The sequence below is a fragment of the Amblyomma mixtum genome, chromosome 2, assembly GCF_055824585.1.
Source record: "Amblyomma mixtum isolate Tamu chromosome 2, ASM5582458v1, whole genome shotgun sequence".
Classification (NCBI taxonomy): domain Eukaryota; kingdom Metazoa; phylum Arthropoda; class Arachnida; order Ixodida; family Ixodidae; genus Amblyomma; species Amblyomma mixtum.
The window spans coordinates 139626794-139645740 of NC_143013.1; the positions used below are offsets into that span (position 1 = coordinate 139626794).

At 45.0% G+C, this 18947-nt stretch overlaps 1 protein-coding gene across 1 annotated transcript in view; it reads right to left on the minus strand.

The window, feature by feature from the left end:
• Positions 1-18117, minus strand: part of LOC149361088 (uncharacterized) — a 45597-nt gene extending 27480 nt beyond the window's left edge. Inside the window, exons 1-2 of the mRNA XM_089567993.1 lie at positions 18096-18117; positions 3044-3202 (exon numbers count right to left, since the gene is read on the minus strand). Of these exons, the coding sequence (XP_089424119.1) occupies positions 3044-3202; positions 18096-18117 (181 nt within the window). The remainder of the gene's footprint in view (positions 1-3043; positions 3203-18095) is intronic.
• Between the last annotated feature and the right edge of the window lie 830 nt (positions 18118-18947).

Here is an 18947-nt window from a genome sequence, read left to right on the forward strand (position 1 = left end):
CCGCTTTCATGATATTCCGCTCTCATCAAAAGCATGTCATCTCGAGCTCACACATTTATCTGGGACATCATATTATTACTGCCTCCGAATCCGTTACATTTCTCGGCATCACGTTGACTGTCATGTAAAATTTTATCTACACACCGAATCTCGTCAGTAAAAAAATTTCGTTTGGAATAAGGATGGTAATAAAAACAAGACGTTTCTTTCAACGCCACGTTCTTTTATCCCTGTACTATCCTTTCATTAACAGTAACCTTAATTATTGCCTATCATCGTGGGGTAATACCTATTCATGCCATTTGTCATGTATTTCTCATCTTCAAAATCAAGCGCTTCGAATTTTATCTTTCAGCCCATGCACAGCCTCTCCTTCACCTCTTTACTCTTATCTAAACATTCTGCCGTTAAAATGCCTCCTTAATCTTAGGTTAGGTGTTCTAATCTACCGCGCTCGCAATGATAATAATCAACTTCTCTGTTTTTTCCGCACCTTTTCTTGCTAATAGCAATAACACTAGAATCTCTGAACAAAACAACAAGGTTCTGCCAAAAGTGAACACAAATTATGGAAAAAAACTGTTTTTTTCTCCGCCATAAAAACCTGGATTCCATTACCACTACCAGTCAAATCAGCACGTTCGCAGACCGTTTTCTACACTTTACTAAAAAAACATCTCTTATCAACACATTCAGCTTCATGCCATACATAAGGTTGCCTTAATCTCATTTTCTGTTCTCCACAAGGACAGAAAACGATCAGTTTGTTATTTATCTGAAATATCTTTTTTTTTCCTCCGCTTCTGTTTTATAATATCTGTGTTTATTCATTGCCCATTGCTATCTGATGTCTCTTGTGTTCTTTCTCTTGCTGTTATGCTTTTGCTGTTTTATGCCTTTTTTTCTTAATTTATGCCCACTAACTATTGTATAACTTATTCATTGCCGCAAATTATACTAATAGGTTTTAACTTGATACTATACTTTTGTTCCAGCTCCTCTTTCAAACTTGTGCACTTATGTATACCTGATGCGAGGTACTCCAGACAGTTCTACTTTGGGACCTCCTACTGTACTAACTTTTTATGAAACGTATAGCTCATTTCTTTTAGTTTTAAATAACTTTCAAACCTTCCAGTGCACTCAACTCGCTGAAATAGCCAAAATTTGTTCGGCCACAGCGCTGAGGGTAACAGTATTTCCGAAATTCTAAATGCTTATATAGATATTACTTGCGGTGGACTACACGCTTCCCAATAATTAAAGACGCTAACAGTAATAGTTAACGAGTTAACTATACAATATTATTTAACCATCATGTTAGTTATATCGTCTTAGCTGTATCCTGATGTACTACACCACAATGCTATGTCGAAAAAAGCGCTCTTGTTACTCTAAAAGCCTATTTTCTAAAAATTGTGTAAAATCATAGGTGAAACACCTTGTATGAAGAAATAGAGGTCGTTGTGGGGATTAGTTTGGCTAGTGAAAGCGACAGACGACAGCACTTCGCTGCTTGAAGCCTTTGCCCTCTGTTTGTAACACGTCACACTCTGTGCGTGACTCCACATGTTACGTCGTTACCAGTCAGTCAACGCTAATCATTCCAGAGGAAAATTGAGAAAAGAGCAGCAAGGAAAGGCCGCTGTTGACAGCACGTCCTATATTATGACATTATGACCAAGTGAATCGAGTGCAAGCACGTAAGCATCTCTTCGCGTGGAAGTACGCAAACAGGGATATGAAGCTCTAATTAACTTGCATAGTTCTAATAGTACTGACAATTCAGCGCACGGGGACTTACCTTTGTGATGGCATAAAGTGCGATTACACAGATTATGCTACCACAAATAATGTGGTGGCACAAGGATGAATTTTAGAAAGCTAACGTCCGGTGCACATAACAATGAACAAAGCCTAGAAGTGTATTCGGGCGCCCAGTATCAAGGTCATTACTGTACGTTAAAAGGACGACTCTGAGATGGTCTGTCGAGCTCTAAAGCTTTTTGCGCATAATTAGAAAATTGAACTCTAGAACCAAAGTGAAAATGCAACGACTTACGCACAGAGTACGACGATTGATCAGGGCTTGCTGGTTCGCGAAGTCGAGAAGAGAACGATGACATCACACGACTTCCGCCGTCACTGAACTCATCACAGCCATTTAAGTGTCACTCAACAAACTCATAGTCCCAGTAGTCTATGAGTCGCTGGGCGCATTTGTGGCACAGGTTGTAGCCCCTGTTTAGAATTTGCCTGCAAAAGCAAGCCTTCGCCAAAGGTTGGGGACAAAGTACAGTGGCCATGCCTCACAGCCGGCACATTTGTATATGCTTGCCTATTCGTTTTTCTCGGAGTCTTTCTAGCCTCGTGCACTCCTACGCAACGCTGGTGGGGAGGGGGAGAGGGGAAGGGGGGAGGGGGGGGGGGGCAATGGGGCACGCAGGCTGGTCAACGACGGAGACACGCAACCGCGGGAAATAGACTAATACAGATAGCACTGCAAAACAAAGTTCTTAAAAGACGTATACCCTCGATTTAGAGCTGCGCATTTTCTTTTCGAAATTAGTGCCCTTATCGAATGTGACATTTTTCAGTTCAGTTTTCTTAGTATAATCGGCAAAGCAAATTCATTGTAACTCCCAGTCTCGCGCTCAGACAGTGTAAAAACGGTCGATAGTCACATATGTATTATTCGAGGCTTCAATAGCGCAAGCGCACATTAAGGTTGCGCACTAGCGAAACTACGCTTTAAGAACGCGATTTCTAATTAGGCTGCAGTGTTGTTAGCCTCAGTGTTTATTGGGGTCCTCTCAGCAAAGCACGGAAAAGCCAAACCTTCCGCGATACATAGGCCGTGCTTTGAAAAGTGACAGCCAGTGGCGTCCTACGCCTAGGCCTATGTGCGGGTGGTGAGGCAGACATGCGACGCGTCTCTTTATACAGCGATGCTCAAGAGGGCTTGAATTGGAAGCGGCTTTCTAAGTAAGCTTAGTACACGGGAGCTTGCGACATAAAGGACAGAAACGTGTTGCCTGCTTACGTGCGACGGTCCCTTGGGTGCCGGTGCCCGTGTTCTTGGCACCAATGCGTATCACTGGCCCGGAGCTAGGAATCGCGGCAGGTCCGCCGCCGCTGCCCCCGCTGCCGCCACCGCTGCCGCCGCCACCGCTGCCGCTGCCCGATTTACCGAATTCATCGCCTGTGAGGTCCCCAGGTGGTCGAAATTATTTCGGAGACCTCCACTACAGCACCTCTTTCTTCTTTCACTCCCACCTTCCTCCCTTCCCTTAAGGCGCGATTCAGGTGTTCGCCGAGATATGTGAGACAGAAACTGCGCCATTTCCTTTCCTCAAAAACCAATTTACCAGCGGAACCGACAAGCAGATTCGTGTCTATTCGATCGGTGGGCAATAAAAATTTGGCAGAGGCTTAGCTTGGTTAAGCCCGGTAAGTTGCGAAAGCAATAGCCCTGGCTGCGCCTCGTTTGCCTGGTGGTGTGTCTTGGTAGTGCTCTTAGTAAAGCCTATTTATGAAAGTTTTGCCCATTTGTTTTACATGGCATTATACTCACCACACGAGGGCCCCCACGTGATGGGAGATTTATGCGTGCCTCGGTCGCCAAAACGAGCGGCTGACGCTAGCGGATGATTGTGTAGAAGCTCCGCTCTTCTTTCACTCCCACTTCCTCCCTTCCTGTACGGTGCGGTTCGGGGGTCCACCGAGATGACAGAGAATTTGCTTTCCTCAAAATCGTTGCGTTCAAAGGGCAAGGCATCGCGCCGAACGGGTGGTGGCGTTCCTCCCTTCCTGTGGTTCGGGTGTCCACCGAGATGAAAGAGAATTACTGCGCCATGCCTTGCCCTTTGAACGCACCGCTTTTTGAGGAAAGAAAATGGCGCAGTAATTCTCTGTCATCTCGGTGGACACCCGAACCGAGCGCTAAGCGCGCCGCGCGCGGCAGGAGCGGGAGTACGCCGCGCTTGGTAGCTGCGGCCTCGCTACGCGACGGCGCAAGTTGGAGCCCCGCTCTTGCAGCTGTGACGTCAGATCGCTAAGCACGCCGCGCATGGCAGGAGCAGGAGTTAGGCCGTGCTTGGTAGCTGCGGCCTCGCTACGCGACGGCGCGAGTTGGAGCCCCGCTCTTGCAGCTGTGACGTTAGACCGCTAAGCGCGCCGCGCGTGGCAGGAGCAGGAGTTAGGCCGCGCTTGGTAGCTACCGGCCTCGCTACGCGACGGGCTGAAAGTGCAAGCAGTATTGCTTTCGCAATAAGACGGAAGTTTTTATTTTAATATCTACCACTAAATGATAAGCCGCTCTCAGTACCTTCCGTTGCTGTGTTTCGTTAGGTATAGCTCCGCACCGCTAGGAATGAAATTTCTCGTAAAATGTTCATCTTAGTACGGGGAGCGATGTTCCCGACACAATACCGCGCCACATGCCCTTGGTGCGAAGCGAGGCCAACACTATACCACATAACATGGGAATGCGACAGAAACATATCGTTCCACAAACACGACACACCAAGTGCGGAGCAATGGGAGAGCCGGCTCACCAGCTGCGAGCTAGAGGCCCAAAGGGCACTCATAGCACACGCAAGCGAGGTGGCCAGACTCAGTGGAGCCCTGGACTAGGGGACCACCCAAGGCTAGGAGGCAACCTCAAGACTTGAAGAGAAGACTTGAAGAAGACCTCCACCGCAGGCTAAATCTTATAAATCAATAAAGTTTCTACTCACTCACTCACTCACAAACTCAGTATAGCACACCAGTTCTGCGCGTAATCTCTTCAGCTGATTAAACGCTTCTTCAACTCGTTTCCGGGACGATGTGTTTAAGAGTATTGCGAATTCATATTTCGCATTGCAGTTGGCATGAATGTTCATTATTTCCTCCAACTGTGGAGTCCGCGCTCTGCGCTTCTAGTCTGTCATCGTTCTGTGCTCGTCTTTTCCCCCAGGGTTTGAAATAAATGACCAGCACCAAGAAGCCCATCAGAAAAGACTGCGGAACCTGACGGTAACAGGTTTAAGTTACTTTTGTGCAACCCATATAAGTTAGAAACACAAATAAAATCTTGAGGGGAGTTGTCAAAATGAAGAGCATAGAAATCAAAAGACAGAAATCAAGTATTTTTATTTCCTCCTGTGGACGCGCGGGAAATTGTTAAAGCCGTATAAATGTGAAGATATGCAACGTACAAAACATGCTAGAAGTGCAGTGGCCTTTTGAGTTGAGAAATACCTCAAAAAAGTATTATACGCGACGGCATTTTAGCCCATTTGATACTCAAAAAATGGCCTGGCTTAGCTTATGGTTAATCCTAGGATGCGAAGCATAGTTTTGCGGTCTGGGAAGCCGCCCTCTCCCTGGCCGACATCTCGCTGCTCAACTGACTCAACGAGTGCGTCGCTTTTTGCGTGACGTCAGTATCTCCTAGCGGTAGGAGCGGGAGTTAGGCCGCCGGCGGAGGCTGCGCGTCCGCAAGCGAGCGCACTGTTGTGACGTCATATCACGTGGTGCGCCTATGAAGGTCAAGTGGTAGCTACGCGGCCGTGCGCGGCGCAGCAAGGAAGAGCTCGGTTGTGCGAGTAATATGCTTCGCATAAAATATTTTGGTAATATACATTGAACGTTGGAAACGCTGTTTTAAATTTCAAGCACGACTCGAGTCGATCTCCGCCTCCACAGTTTTTGGTTGTACCAGCTAGAGCACAATATTTCTACTCCGTAAGCTACCGATGTTTTCCAGCGAATCTCTATGCTTAGCCAATTTTTATTTTATTTTTTGACAAAAATTCTATCGTGACTTCAAAATCATCGGTGCTTACAACTGACGCCACAAAGAAGGTAATTGACAATTTGCTGTGTTGTTTCACTTTACTTTCCGTTACAGTTCCACTCTCGCAGCCTTCAGTTTAGGCCTTGTCGAGGCTGTCACGTTTTCCGGGTGGTTTTCTTTCCAAATTCTGGGCAATTTCTTGCCATTCATTTCCAGGTTTTGCCAGAAAAAAAACATTTCATTGCAATAATCACCGTGGCAATGGAGTGTGAGCAATTCGCCGCGGCGGATAGCGGGGCCCTGTTTGTTGTGTCATTTTCTTCCACCATTTCACATGAACAAAAATCACGAACTCGTACAGGGGTCTTGCATTTTTAAATATAAATGCTACAACAATCTGTGCAAAACGGCACAAGCACTGCTCTGAGTGCAAGCGAGTTTATAGTGAGACAAGAATACTACTGCTCTTAAAAAAAACGATACGCTAATGCTGAACCTCACAAATTTAGTTTAAAAAGATCGGAAGTGCCCACATCGTCGAGTTTATTACTTCGTATGGCTTCACATTCACCCTTTTTCGATAAACTGCTTGCGTGGAAGACTTTCGTGGAGACGAGATGCTGGAAGCCGGTATGCTGTGCGATTTGGTTTAAATTTATGGATCCCTGCGTTACGGCATCCCTCGTAGCCTAAGTCGCTTTCGGACGTTGAACCCCCATAAGCAAAACCAAACATTTGCAGCTATACTGCTCAGATTTTTGTGCCGCAAAGCAAATTGATACTGTCTATTTCAGATGCTAGAGTTTCGATTAATTCGTCGGTTCGTTTTGGCTTCGTCATTAGGCAAGTTCACTAATGCATTATCACTTCTGAGGGTGTAAGTCAGAAATTACTTCTGTAAAAAATTTTCTAGGACCGCTCATCTCGAGCATCTGAAAGAGCTCGGGCTGCATGTACTTAATGCTATCTATCGTTTTGTCTCTCAACTTGTTGAGGCTACTCTGACACAAATGGCTTCAGGGCAAATTCCCCTGCAAGACGATGTACTAGTGCGTCTTCACACACATGTCGGAAGAGCCACACTCTCTACACTTGGCCCTAACAGAGGACTGTTTTTTGAAAGCCCGCGTATGTCAGCATGGCGATGTTTACAGTGCCAGCAAAAAGGAGAGATGTAGCTAGATGTGCTAGCTCAATCGAACAAAGCGTCCAAAAGAGGTGAATTTGCAGCACACGCATAATAACTCCCAGCCTATATATACCTGAGAAAAGTTGGGTCTATCTCGTCAGTAAATGAGTAGCAACAACTACACTGCCGCCAAGGGTGCAGCGTCTTCACTTTTGTCTTATATTTCTTATATCTTCCTCTTCTCCAAAACAAACCTAGATGAGAGGAATAACGTTGCTTCACACATGCGTGCCCATTTAAGCAATGGTCGTGTATACTGAAAGACGCGGTCTTTATCTTTGTTTTTCTGGTAGTCAGTCTATGCGGACGCAAGAACGAGTAAAAATCTAGCTCGCGAGCACATGACTGTATTGTTCTGTTAGTAAAAACTTTCAAGAGGAACCTCCGATGAAACAAACGCTCAAACAAAAGCATGTCTTACTCGACATCACTTGAGCCCTCGCGAAACATTTTCACAAGCTGCACAGCTACGACCTCGAATTTATTGGTGCTCCACATGTCATATTCCTCTGGACAGCCCGAATTTAGGCTATCACTTCCTTTTTCATCGCCGTTTACTAATAGTATACGATATTATCTGAGCATTAACGCAGGACATTTTCTTCCCGCAAACATTACGCACCGATAAACTTACGACCAAAAATTTCTGCGTTCTTTGATTCCGCTCAGCAAGAATCGCTAACAGCAAATCTACTAGGCAGAATAAACGCGCAACCCCGAAGAACACCTAACAAGTCGGACCTCTTGGTGCGTATCTTTTGTTTATTTTAGCCCGGTCGTACGCGGAGCGAGAAAAAAAAAGCATGCTTAAAACAATTTTCTTGCCCCACTTACTATCTTCAAGGTCATGGACGTCACCTGCAACAACAAACAAAAAACATATCAGAAAAATTAATTCCGGAATGCACGCAAGACGTGGTGTACCGTTCTTTCATGTTCTTCAGAAATCAATGGAAGGCTCTGACTTGAGCATGAAAATGCAAGTTATCTGTTTCGCTCTCTCAGAAATCAATGAATCAAGACAAGTGAGATTGAGACGCTGAAACGTGTTCTGAACCATTCGCTGCATATTAAGGATGTGACAGAAAATGAGTAAATATTGATAAACAAGAAAGTTTTCCTGTGGTACCTTGGCACCTGGAGCAGCTCTCTGACTGAAGCCACCACTCCATAAAGTTGCTGTTACATCACGACGATTAAAGCAGTAAGGTGTCTAATCCAAACATTTTCCACTGCGTAGCAAGCAGTGTGGCTCGCACTGAAATATACGAGGCGATGACAATACGTTGGTTCGAACACGGGCGTTGACTTCAGAGCGACGCGTTGTTTGAAAATGACGATGGGCGGAAGCATACGGAGCGACTGCTGTCTGTCAGGGCAGCTCAGCACGTAATGAGGCCTTGCGAGTAATATTTCTGGCAAAAGAGCATGGCTGTTGTGCGGCAACGCAGAAAAGGGTGTCGCTGAAATTAATTAAAGAAGACCAAGGGCATGCGCGCTCTCTGGAGTGGCTGTTGTCTCAACTTACCCATCCAGAAGGCCTTTATTTGCTTAAGTGAGTTAACGTTCTCTGCAGATGCGCGACGTGTGATGGGGAGATAGAAGGTGCTGAGCACGTTCAACAGATGAGTCACCCATCTCTCAAATTTACGTTCCTGTTCTGGATATGAAAAAACGCACTTTCAGCATGAGCCTTTCTGAGAAGAGCACCCCTTCTGTCCACTGGTGACCGCTTTAAATTTATCCAAAAGTCTATTTTTTAAGGTCATGAAATGAGCAGGTGCTCTGTGCGCGAATGAAAATATACGCAATGCCTCTATTCATGCAGCCACAAAACTGCTTGCGCTGCAACGAGGATGACAGTGCCATTTTCGGAAATCTAAGAACTAATGTACATATTACAGTGAGCTACAAGCTGCTAAGTAAATAAAAAGCCTCAGGGTTAAGCCTGAAAATTGGTTCTAATAAACTGCACCGCAGACGCACTTAAATGCCGAAAAAAGCGCTCTTCTAAATCAAAAAGTCTATATTTATATATTTATATATATTATTTATATATATTTATATACTGATGGCGTTGAGCACGACAAATGTTGACACAATGCGACGCGAATTACAGCAGCTAAGGACAGCAAACAGTTATAGAGATTGACGCATGGGCTCTGCGTAATTAAATCTTAGTCAAACTTCTCATCACGGTGCCAAGAAACTGCACAACTTGCAACCTAGCAGGGCACTCTAGCGCAAAATGAAGTAGGGAGAAAAAACCGACCCATGACGAAGGCCAGCACGATTCCGCAGCAGACCAATAGGGCGGCGACGCAGCAACATACCAGGACAGCTGTCTGATACGGAGAGCTATCGCTGCATCAAAAAAAAAAAAGAGCGGACGCTGAAGCAGCCATCAAATATCGAGCGTTAACACAACTAACATAGGTTGCCGGCTGCAATTCCTGTTGTGAGCTAGACTATAACTGAACTAGTACGCTTATGCTGCACAAAACGCTATACCGTATGCCACCACCCCGTACAACTTGCGACGAACGGTTTAGCCGCAATTTTCATATGAAGATTCGTAAAGACGAGGAATTGGGGGTGCACAGGTCACGGGCTCGAATCCCTGCCCCAAGCTAGGTTCTAACTCAACTAGTACGTTTATGCTCGAATCGTATGACACCATCCGGATTATTCTGGGGCAAACGGTTGGCCCACAAATTTTACACGAATGTCGCGACTAAGTGGTCCTGCTTTGACGCCTGCCAGACAGGGATATATACACCGGATCGACATAGTTTAGTTTCCAGTTGTGGTGCTCTGGCATCACGCTGCCACCTGTTTTTATTTTATTCAATTATGTAACCACCTTGGTTACCATGCCAACCACTGGGTTACGATGTGCGTTATAACGCATAACGTTGAGACCCAAACACGGCAAGTAGAGCTTACCGCTCTAAAAAGCAACGCGAGGTGATGCCCCGGCATCACACTGCCACCTGTTATTATTTTATCTCATAACGTAACCCTCTTGGTTACCATGGCAACCACTAGGTTACGATGTGCAATGTAACGCATAACGTTGAGACCCAAACGCAACAAGTAGAGCTTACCGCTTTAAAAAGCAACGCGAGGTGATGCTCTGGCATCACATTGCCACCCGTTATTTTATTCCATTATGTAACCCCCTTGGTTACCATGGCAACCACTAGGTTACGATGTGCAATGTAACGCATAACGTTGAGACCCAAACGCGACAAGTAGAACTTACCGCTCTAAAAAGCAACGCGAGGTGATGATCTGGCATCCCGCTGCCACCCGTTATTTTATTCCATTATGTAACCCCCTTGGTTAACATGGCAACCACTGGGTTACGATGTGCATTGTAACGCATAACGTTGAGACCCAAACGCGACAAGTAGAGCTTACCACTCTAAAAATCAACGCGAGGTGATGCTCTGGCATCACGCTGCCATCTGTTATTATTTTATCCCATTATGTAACCACCTTGGTTACCATGGCAACCACTGGGTTACGATGTGCGTTGTAACGCATAACGTTGTGACCCAAACGCGACAAGTAGAGCGTACCGCTCTAAAAAGCAACGCGAGGTGATGATCTGGCATCCCGCTGCCACCTGTTATTTTATTCCATTATGTAACCACCTTGGTTAACATGGCAACCACTGGGTTACGATGTGCATTGTAACGCATAACGTTGAGACCCAAACGCGACAAGTAGAGCTTACCACTCTAAAAATCAACGCGAGGTGATGCTCTGGCATCACGCTGCCATCTGTTATTATTTTTTCCCATTATGTAACCACCTTGGTTACCATGGCAACCACTGGGTTACGATGTGCGTTGTAACGCTTAACGTTGAGACCCAAACGCGACAAGTAGAACTTACCGCTCTAAAAAGCAACGCGAGGTGATGATCTGGCATCCCGCTGCCACCTGTTATTTTATCCCATTATGTAACCACCTTGGTTACCATGGCAACCACTGGGTTACGATGTGCGTTGTAACGCATAACGTTGTGACCCAAACGTGACAAGTAGAGCTTACCGCTCTAAAAAGCAACGCGAGGTGATGATCTGGCATCCCGCTGCCACCTGTTATTTTATTCCATTATGTAACCACCTTGGTTAACATGGCAACCACTGGGTTACGATGTGCATTGTAACGCATAACGTTGAGACCCAAACGCGACAAGTAGAGCTTACCACTCTAAAAATCAACGCGAGGTGATGCTCTGGCATCACGCTGCCATCTGTTATTATTTTATCCCATTATGTAACCACCTTGGTTACCATGGCAACCACTGGGTTACGATGTGCGTTGTAACGCATAACGTTGAGACCCAAACGCGACAAGTAGAACTTACCGCTCTAAAAAGCAACGCGAGGTGATGATCTGGCATCCCGCTGCCACCTGTTATTTTATTCCATTATGTAACCACCTTGGTTACCATGGCAACCACTGGGTTACGATGTGCGTTGTAACGCATAACGTTGTGACCCAAACGTGACAAGTAGAGCTTACCGCTCTAAAAAGCAACGCGAGGTGATGCTCTGGCATCACGCTGCCACCTGTTATAATTTTATTCCATTAGTTAACCCCCTTGGCTACGATGGCAACCACTGGGTTACGATGTGCAATGTAACGCATAACGTTGCGACCCAAAACGTGACATGTAGTGCTTACCGCTCTAAAAAGTACTGCGAGGAAGCAGTAGGAATAAACAATCCGAAAGTGTGTATTTCACGCTCTACATTCTCTACCAACACACACGAGACTTGTGTGCGAGCTCCAACTGCGGCAGAATTACTTTTGCTTAACTGTTGATGAAGAGGTAACCTCCTTGGATATCAGGAGCAGTAAAAATCCAGCTAAGCCATTAAAAAAAACAGAATTAAACCTTTATGGTATCAAAACTCATCTTGCTTCTAGTCGTGGCACACGAATTATATGCAACCAGAGTAATTCTTGAGGCCTCATCAAACGGCAAAGGTGTCAGCCTGGGAGCCACTACTGTGCGCTAGTGCCTTGAGGTAAACGTGTGATATTGTGGCTTAACCGTCTTCGTAGTGAGCTTTGTTCAGCATAAACAGTGAAACTACTTGACTGCTGTGCTATTTGCGACCTTCAACTCGCAAATTTATCAGCAAGGCATTTCTGTGATTGGAACGTGTAAAACCCGTTTTCACGCAATTTTGAGCTTGCTGATTAATTCCTGTAGGGACACAGTAAAACTTTCGTTTTACTACACAAACTGCCCGTGCAGCCTATTATGTCAAACCTAAGCCACGGGTTCGGTAAACTATTATTTCGTTTCGCCTTCTTAGTGGTGACTACGATCAAGTCGGGATAGGGAAGCGGTCAGGGAATAGGTTATAGTGTTTTCAGAGCAGCTTCTTTCCAACAGTTGGAAAGGAAGTGAAAGCCATGGAGCTGGACGCTCTGTTGACAGGCGGGTTGGGCTTCGGCGATTCCTATAGTGTTTCAGTGCGTTACCACTACGGCACACCTTGTAATCAGCCACCACTAGGCCTTGTCTTTGTGGTCCTTGTGTGCTCACCGGCTTCTGTGCAACTTGTCCTAGATGGTAGTTTAGCCACCTGGTAGTTTAGTGACATTTTGACGCAATCAGAACCTGCTCATCAGATTACGAGCAAACTGCCCACCGTGGCAGGTGGAAGCTCCATTAATGGTCGGTCACGAGAGGTGGCTCAGAAAGTGCAACATTGGTCTCGCAAGTCCCACCGGTGCCAGCACCTGCCATCGCAGGGCAGTGGCGCATCGCTTAACCGCTGCACCCCTACGCCAGGAGTGGTATGAGGACTCCCAGATATCTATGAACATAAAACAAAAATGACTAATTCCGGATATATGGCCATAAACCCATCAAAGCTACCGCGTTGTACCCTTAATTTGGAGCTCTTAATAATCCGGTAACACTAAGCACACCACCAGTGCTATCGCACCTATGTCGCATTTAGCGTAACCAAGTTAAATGGTCTGTTATTTTTTCTTTTCCCTGCTCATGAATATGCAGTACAGTTTAGCGCAGCTTTTGAAGCGTTCTCGTAAAACATGTAAATCAGCCCTTTATCTAATAACGCTCTTTCAAGATAGCACTGACAACTTCGTTACAGAAGGTATTTGTAGCAGCAGTGTGAAAACTACCACTCGAACGAAGACGCACAAACAGCAAAACTTCATCGCCAAATGTTTCCACACCCTGTATCCAGTGCATGATGACAGATGTGCGCGCAGACGAACTCTATCTTTGCGGAAACGTTTCTTTCAGAAAAGATGAAATGTCCAAAGGAGCTTCCCTCGTTTTTTCAACACCACCAAAAAACTAGTCACGTTCGAAATAAACAAGTCGCATCATTCGGTGTTATGCTTACCTGCCTTCTGGTTGGTTGCCACGGCATGAAAGGCAAGGGAGCGGTATTAAAGTCACGGGTCAGAGAAACGCGTCGAGGTTCAGAGCGAAAAACCACTTCCTTTCGCACAAGAGATGCGTATGTATCTGCCGTCTGCCTGTCTTCAACTTCGAAGAGGTAGTATGCGGCCAAATCTGAACCCTGGGAACGAGACGGCTCACACGAATGCTAGAGGTTTCGTCAGCCGAGTAGGTAAGCCGGACGTCCCGGGAAGGTTCACGAGAGATGGGCTGGTATCCTTTCATGACATTACTAACAATTTCAGACTCGAGCGGAGGATTTACCCACCCCCGGACAAGCAATTGGTGAAGGCGCAGGAACACGTCTGGCGACGATTGCGGACTAGATGTTTCTTCAACGCATACGTGTTGAGCAAAATCTACCCGGACATTCAGCCGGAGTGCAAATGGTTTCAGGAATTGGCGACCTATGACCACATATTATGTAGCTGCAGCATAGCACCGCAACCGGCGGATTTTATGCGTGATGCTTCCCTCGAGCAATGGCCGTGTTGGCCAGCTCAGACCCGGTCGTCCAGACCAGGGCCGTGGAGTGGGCCACCCAGGTTGCCGTCAGCCATGGGTTGATGGCCATCTAACACGGAATCGTCCACACATGCTCTCTGACGAAAATAGTTTTTCCATCCATACCTCACAAAGGGAGGCGACATGAGGATGCTTGAGAGGTGACTTCACGGCGAATCCCGCGACTATTTTGGGATGTGTAGCATCACGCATTCCTTTCATAATCCAGAGCTTTTTTAAGAGCGAAAAAGGATGCTTCAAGTGCACGTACGTACCAAGACTGGAAATTTTTTACATTATTTGCTTTGCACTACAACTTTCCGGAAGTTAGAGTAAATTATTAACAGGGACTGTTGAATATATAGAGTAATGCGACAAGCGCGCATTACTCTGTTACTCGCATTACTGTTAGCGCGGCTCGTCCACTGTAGACAATATTTAGGGAAAGTATAGAATATTGTCAGTTTAAAGACAGCATTATTACACAAGGATACACACTTGCTGGTTGCTTCAATAGAACACCATTTAGTTACAATCTTTATTCGCTGTCTGTATAACCCTTGCGACATTAAAATGCTCTGAATAATACCTTTTGTTGAATAAAGGCAACTTTGTGAAAAAATTATTTTGCAGCCAGTGCGAGCGCTAAATTTAAAACAGCCGTACTGACGTGTCCATTTGGCTCTCGTGAATACATGTATCAAATCTGTGAAGTGCGCATCGTCCTCACACTGAAGAAGTCAAAGGCTTCAGTAAACAAAAATTATGCTGGGAAATAAAGGCGATAACGAAGCTGCTCGGCTTTAGTGGTAGTTACTATAAGTATTAAACCTGTGCTGTGCCTGACAGTGTGATTGCATTAGAATAATGCTAAAATATGCGAAAATATGCTAAAATATGCTTTTAAGCCGAAAGTGAAGGAACTATTCCTAATGAATAGCCATGCTCGATAAATCTATAACCGAATGGCTGGGCAGCTGTCATGAAATTTCCTGCTTTGTTTCTACTTCTAGTGTCGCTGGTAAAAGTGTCACCTCGGTGAATAGCACGTAGCGTGATGGTGAAATCAGTAACGGAAATAATTCAGTTTTTAGCTTGGAATTACAGACTCGATGCCGCGTGAGCTCATTTTCACGCTCGATGCGCACTTCAAATATAAGCTACAAATTTCATTTAGCGTGAAAGTTACACGAGAACCAGAAATGTATTGATAGCAATTCTCCATTCAGCCTGCACTGAAACATGCACCTGCGGCTCAGAGCGTTATTTCCAAGATTTAAATTGCTCTAAACGCTTTCGATTTCAAAATATTACTGACCGTTAAAGGCGTTAAGCTCATCCCGACCCACTATGTCTCAGCGGAGAATTAACATGCCAGGAATAATTTGGCCTAAAGCTGTTTTTGTGTGTGTGCGTGTTACGGCCATGGGTATAAGAATATTGTTCGCTCCATACTTGAGCAAATATAAAGGACCAGTTTTGTCTTTGCCATTTAATAACACACATAAACTACACCGCTTCCCCTTGCCAAATTCAAGGCATCGCTGTTAACTTAGAATTATTCCCCCTTCTCCGCCCTCCCCCCCCCCACATCGTTTTTGAAATGCATAGCAATGATGGTTACAAGATTCGTCGCATGGTTACCTCTGTTCTAAAGAGAGATGTTTATGCACGTTAGTTTGGAGAAGACCACTTACCACCGCCAGAAGAAATGGAGGACACTTGGCTGTCTGTGGAGAAGAAAAGATTTGTGGTACAAACTTGTGAAGATGGCTTGAAGCTCTAGCTATTATGCACAACAAAAAAAAACTGCTATATTGATATGGTAGTCGATATTCGGTCGTAAATACACTATAGTTACCAGCTCTTTCCTAAAGCGCCTGAGAAATAGAGAAAGTGGCATTGAGCATCGTTCAAAGCACCGCAGTGGCCTTGTCCTCACAAACTGTACTAGAAAAAGTCCGCTGTGTCCCATCAGTAGCTGCTGATACGAAAAAATGTCTTTTTTTTTACAGACATGCAGCGCCCTCTCTATCTTTGGAGGAAATTATATGGCGCTGCCATACAAACCCAATGAGGCTTCGACAGGCCTGAATCTGTAGTGTTTTTGCAGTGCAGAATAAATTGATTGATTGATTGATTGATTGATTGATTGATTGATTGATTGATTGAATGATTGATTGATTGATTGATTGATTGATTGAATGATTGATTGATTGATTGATTGATTGATTGATTGATTGATTGATTGATTGATTGATTGATTGATTGATTGATTGATTGATTGATTGATTGATTGATTGATTGATTGATTGATTGATTGATTGATTGATTGATTGATTGATTGATTGATTGATTGATTGATTGATTGATTGATTGATTGATTGATTGATTGATTGATTGATTGATTGATTGATGCAACAGCAGTTGCATTCAAAATCGGCCGCCTCCAATGTTGAGACAGCGTTAGATGTTGACAAAAACCTCTGACATGGCCTGATCATTCGACGTGTAAAATTAGCGAGCGCTTGAGATGTGTTGTGCACGACTGCACACAATAAGACATGAAATGTGTAATTTTGTGAACACGCTAATTACATAAGCGTGTCGAGAGTGCTGTACGCCACGGACGATCTTTAAACTGCAGTTAAGGTGGCTAGCGCTTCCCCTTCTTTTTTAGTGCACCAGCAACACACACAGAGAATTATAAAACCGGCAATATCGGGCGCCATTTCTGCCTCCGCATATTTACACGCTTAAATATTTTCAGTTCTGAAGAATAGCCACAGTGATCACCATACATCGCTGGCTCGCAGATTACTTGTGAAGCATTTTTTGCGAAGAGCAATCTATTTGTAATTACCCGCGCGATATCCCAAAGTGTATTTTGTCTCTAAAACTACTGCCTTACAGAAAAGGCACACCAATTTTGTCGCACAGTAGGCTCGATACAGGTTGCGATGTGGAAGCAAAGTCCGAGTACTTCACAAGCATTGGTAGAACTGTGCGCAACAGCGTCATTCATTTCAGCGTCCATTTGTGAAGGGTCAAATGAATAAGGATGAGTCAAGAATTTTCCACTCTCTCATTCGCGTGATTATAGTTTGTTGTCGTCAGCGGTGCCTTGCGGCGGTTACAGTGCATTACCGCTCTCTCCGAACTCGGCTGCAGCACGGCAGTAAGCGCTCAAAACGTGACCTGTATATTTGCTATTAATTATCAATTCGCGAGGTCACTTTTGGGTGGTATCATGCAAGACACGTTGATCCAGTCTCTTTTCTCCACTACTGCGATGTCTATTTCTCGACCACGTGTTTATCGCCACTTAGCTAATAACACGCGGAAGTAATTAATTTTTTAAGAAAAAACGCATTGTACTGAAGGAATCTGCCCCCTTTTGCATTTTACGAATTTCTCATAGTGCAGTTCAGCCTAGTTCGAATCTCGTAGTGGAAAGAAACCAGTAGCACAACAACGCGTCGTTAACGTTTCCATAAACACTCCGTTACTGGCACCGTACAATAAACTTCCATAGTGCTACTCTGGCAGTTTTACGTGGTCAGAACGGAACTGTTAAAGCTTGACAAAATAACAACTACTAATGCCTAAGTCCATATAAGAAAGCTTCTCCAGTGGGCTCAGGTGGTTGAGTTCTTTTTTCGAACTTCCGGCCCGCGCACCTATCAGGCAGCGTGGTCCAGCGCTGAAGATACCAAAAGATCATTTTAACTCCCGGAAAATAATTCCCAGGACTAGTGGTTATCCACAATTTATAATTCAAGTAATCGCTGATATTTTACCTCTGATTAAATTTGCTATCTTCGAAACCGTGATTAGTGCTCTAAACATATGACCCCCATGAAAGGAGAGAAAACAAAGTCAGTCTCACCGCCAAATTGCGAAACCTCCGAGACACCTGAAAAAAAAAAAGAAAACCAATGCATACGACGACGACCTTTTATGGATCAGTGTCTACTACACTTAACAAAATGCAAATTAAGAGGGCGCTACAAGTGAGAGGGGAAAAGCTGACATAATTTTATTAGAGGGCAACACGCCCCGTATTCACAGAAGGCACCGTTCATTTACTTCCCAAACTAGGCCTCTACCCTGCATTGCCAATTCACTCGAAAAAAATTGTTTTTGACTTACTTTCAGCCCTGCCTTCAGCCATCGTGTTAGATAGTTTCAGCAAAAAGCAAGGCGACATTCCATTAAACGTTGTTAGCTCGACCGAACAATTTAGTGTACGGCTGTCATTCTTTGATGCGATCTGTGATATTAAATACAATCACCAAAATTTGTGAGCAAAATATACCCGAAAGGAAAAACACATCTGTAGTGTTTCGCTCCTCTTCGGGAAAAGGACATGAACAGACAAGAGCTTGGCCCGTATTTCACATGCGCGCCGTCGTGCTCCTCATTCTAGTGGCAGAAGAATCGCTTAAAAGGAAGCTCGCCGTGTCTACCGACAGGCCTCAAGCATTGTGAAGAGATAGACAATTTCCTTTTGTGTACCGCAGCATTGCGATGAAACCCTAGCGGGACCTCACTTTCGCCTATTTGGACAGCCTGTTTTTCGTGCAGCACCTTTAGAAAACACTACCTGCGAGTAAGCCCCCTAACTTTCTCCGCCTTTCTCCGGGATCACGAGACGCTCCGGCAAATTGAGGGAGCTAACGATGGCTTAAGACATTTCCGATACAAAGCTATTGCCGTAACATGTACTAAGAGGTCTAAGAGGTCGAATTTAAGAGATCGCGGAACCAGTGAGGCCGTGGGCCGTGACAGTCCCAGGATTCCTAGCAAGGTTCAACGTGGAGGGGATTCAGATGTCGATATGACGTCACGTAGGTGATTCTCGTCGGCTTAAATGCCTGGTTACTCGCGCATAAGATCATTCGTCGAATCAGTCCTGGTAGACAAAAAAAAATTCTAGCCTTGTTCGATCTCGAGCCGAAAACTCGACGCAAAGCACAACGCTAACGCTCCGCCCCTTAATCC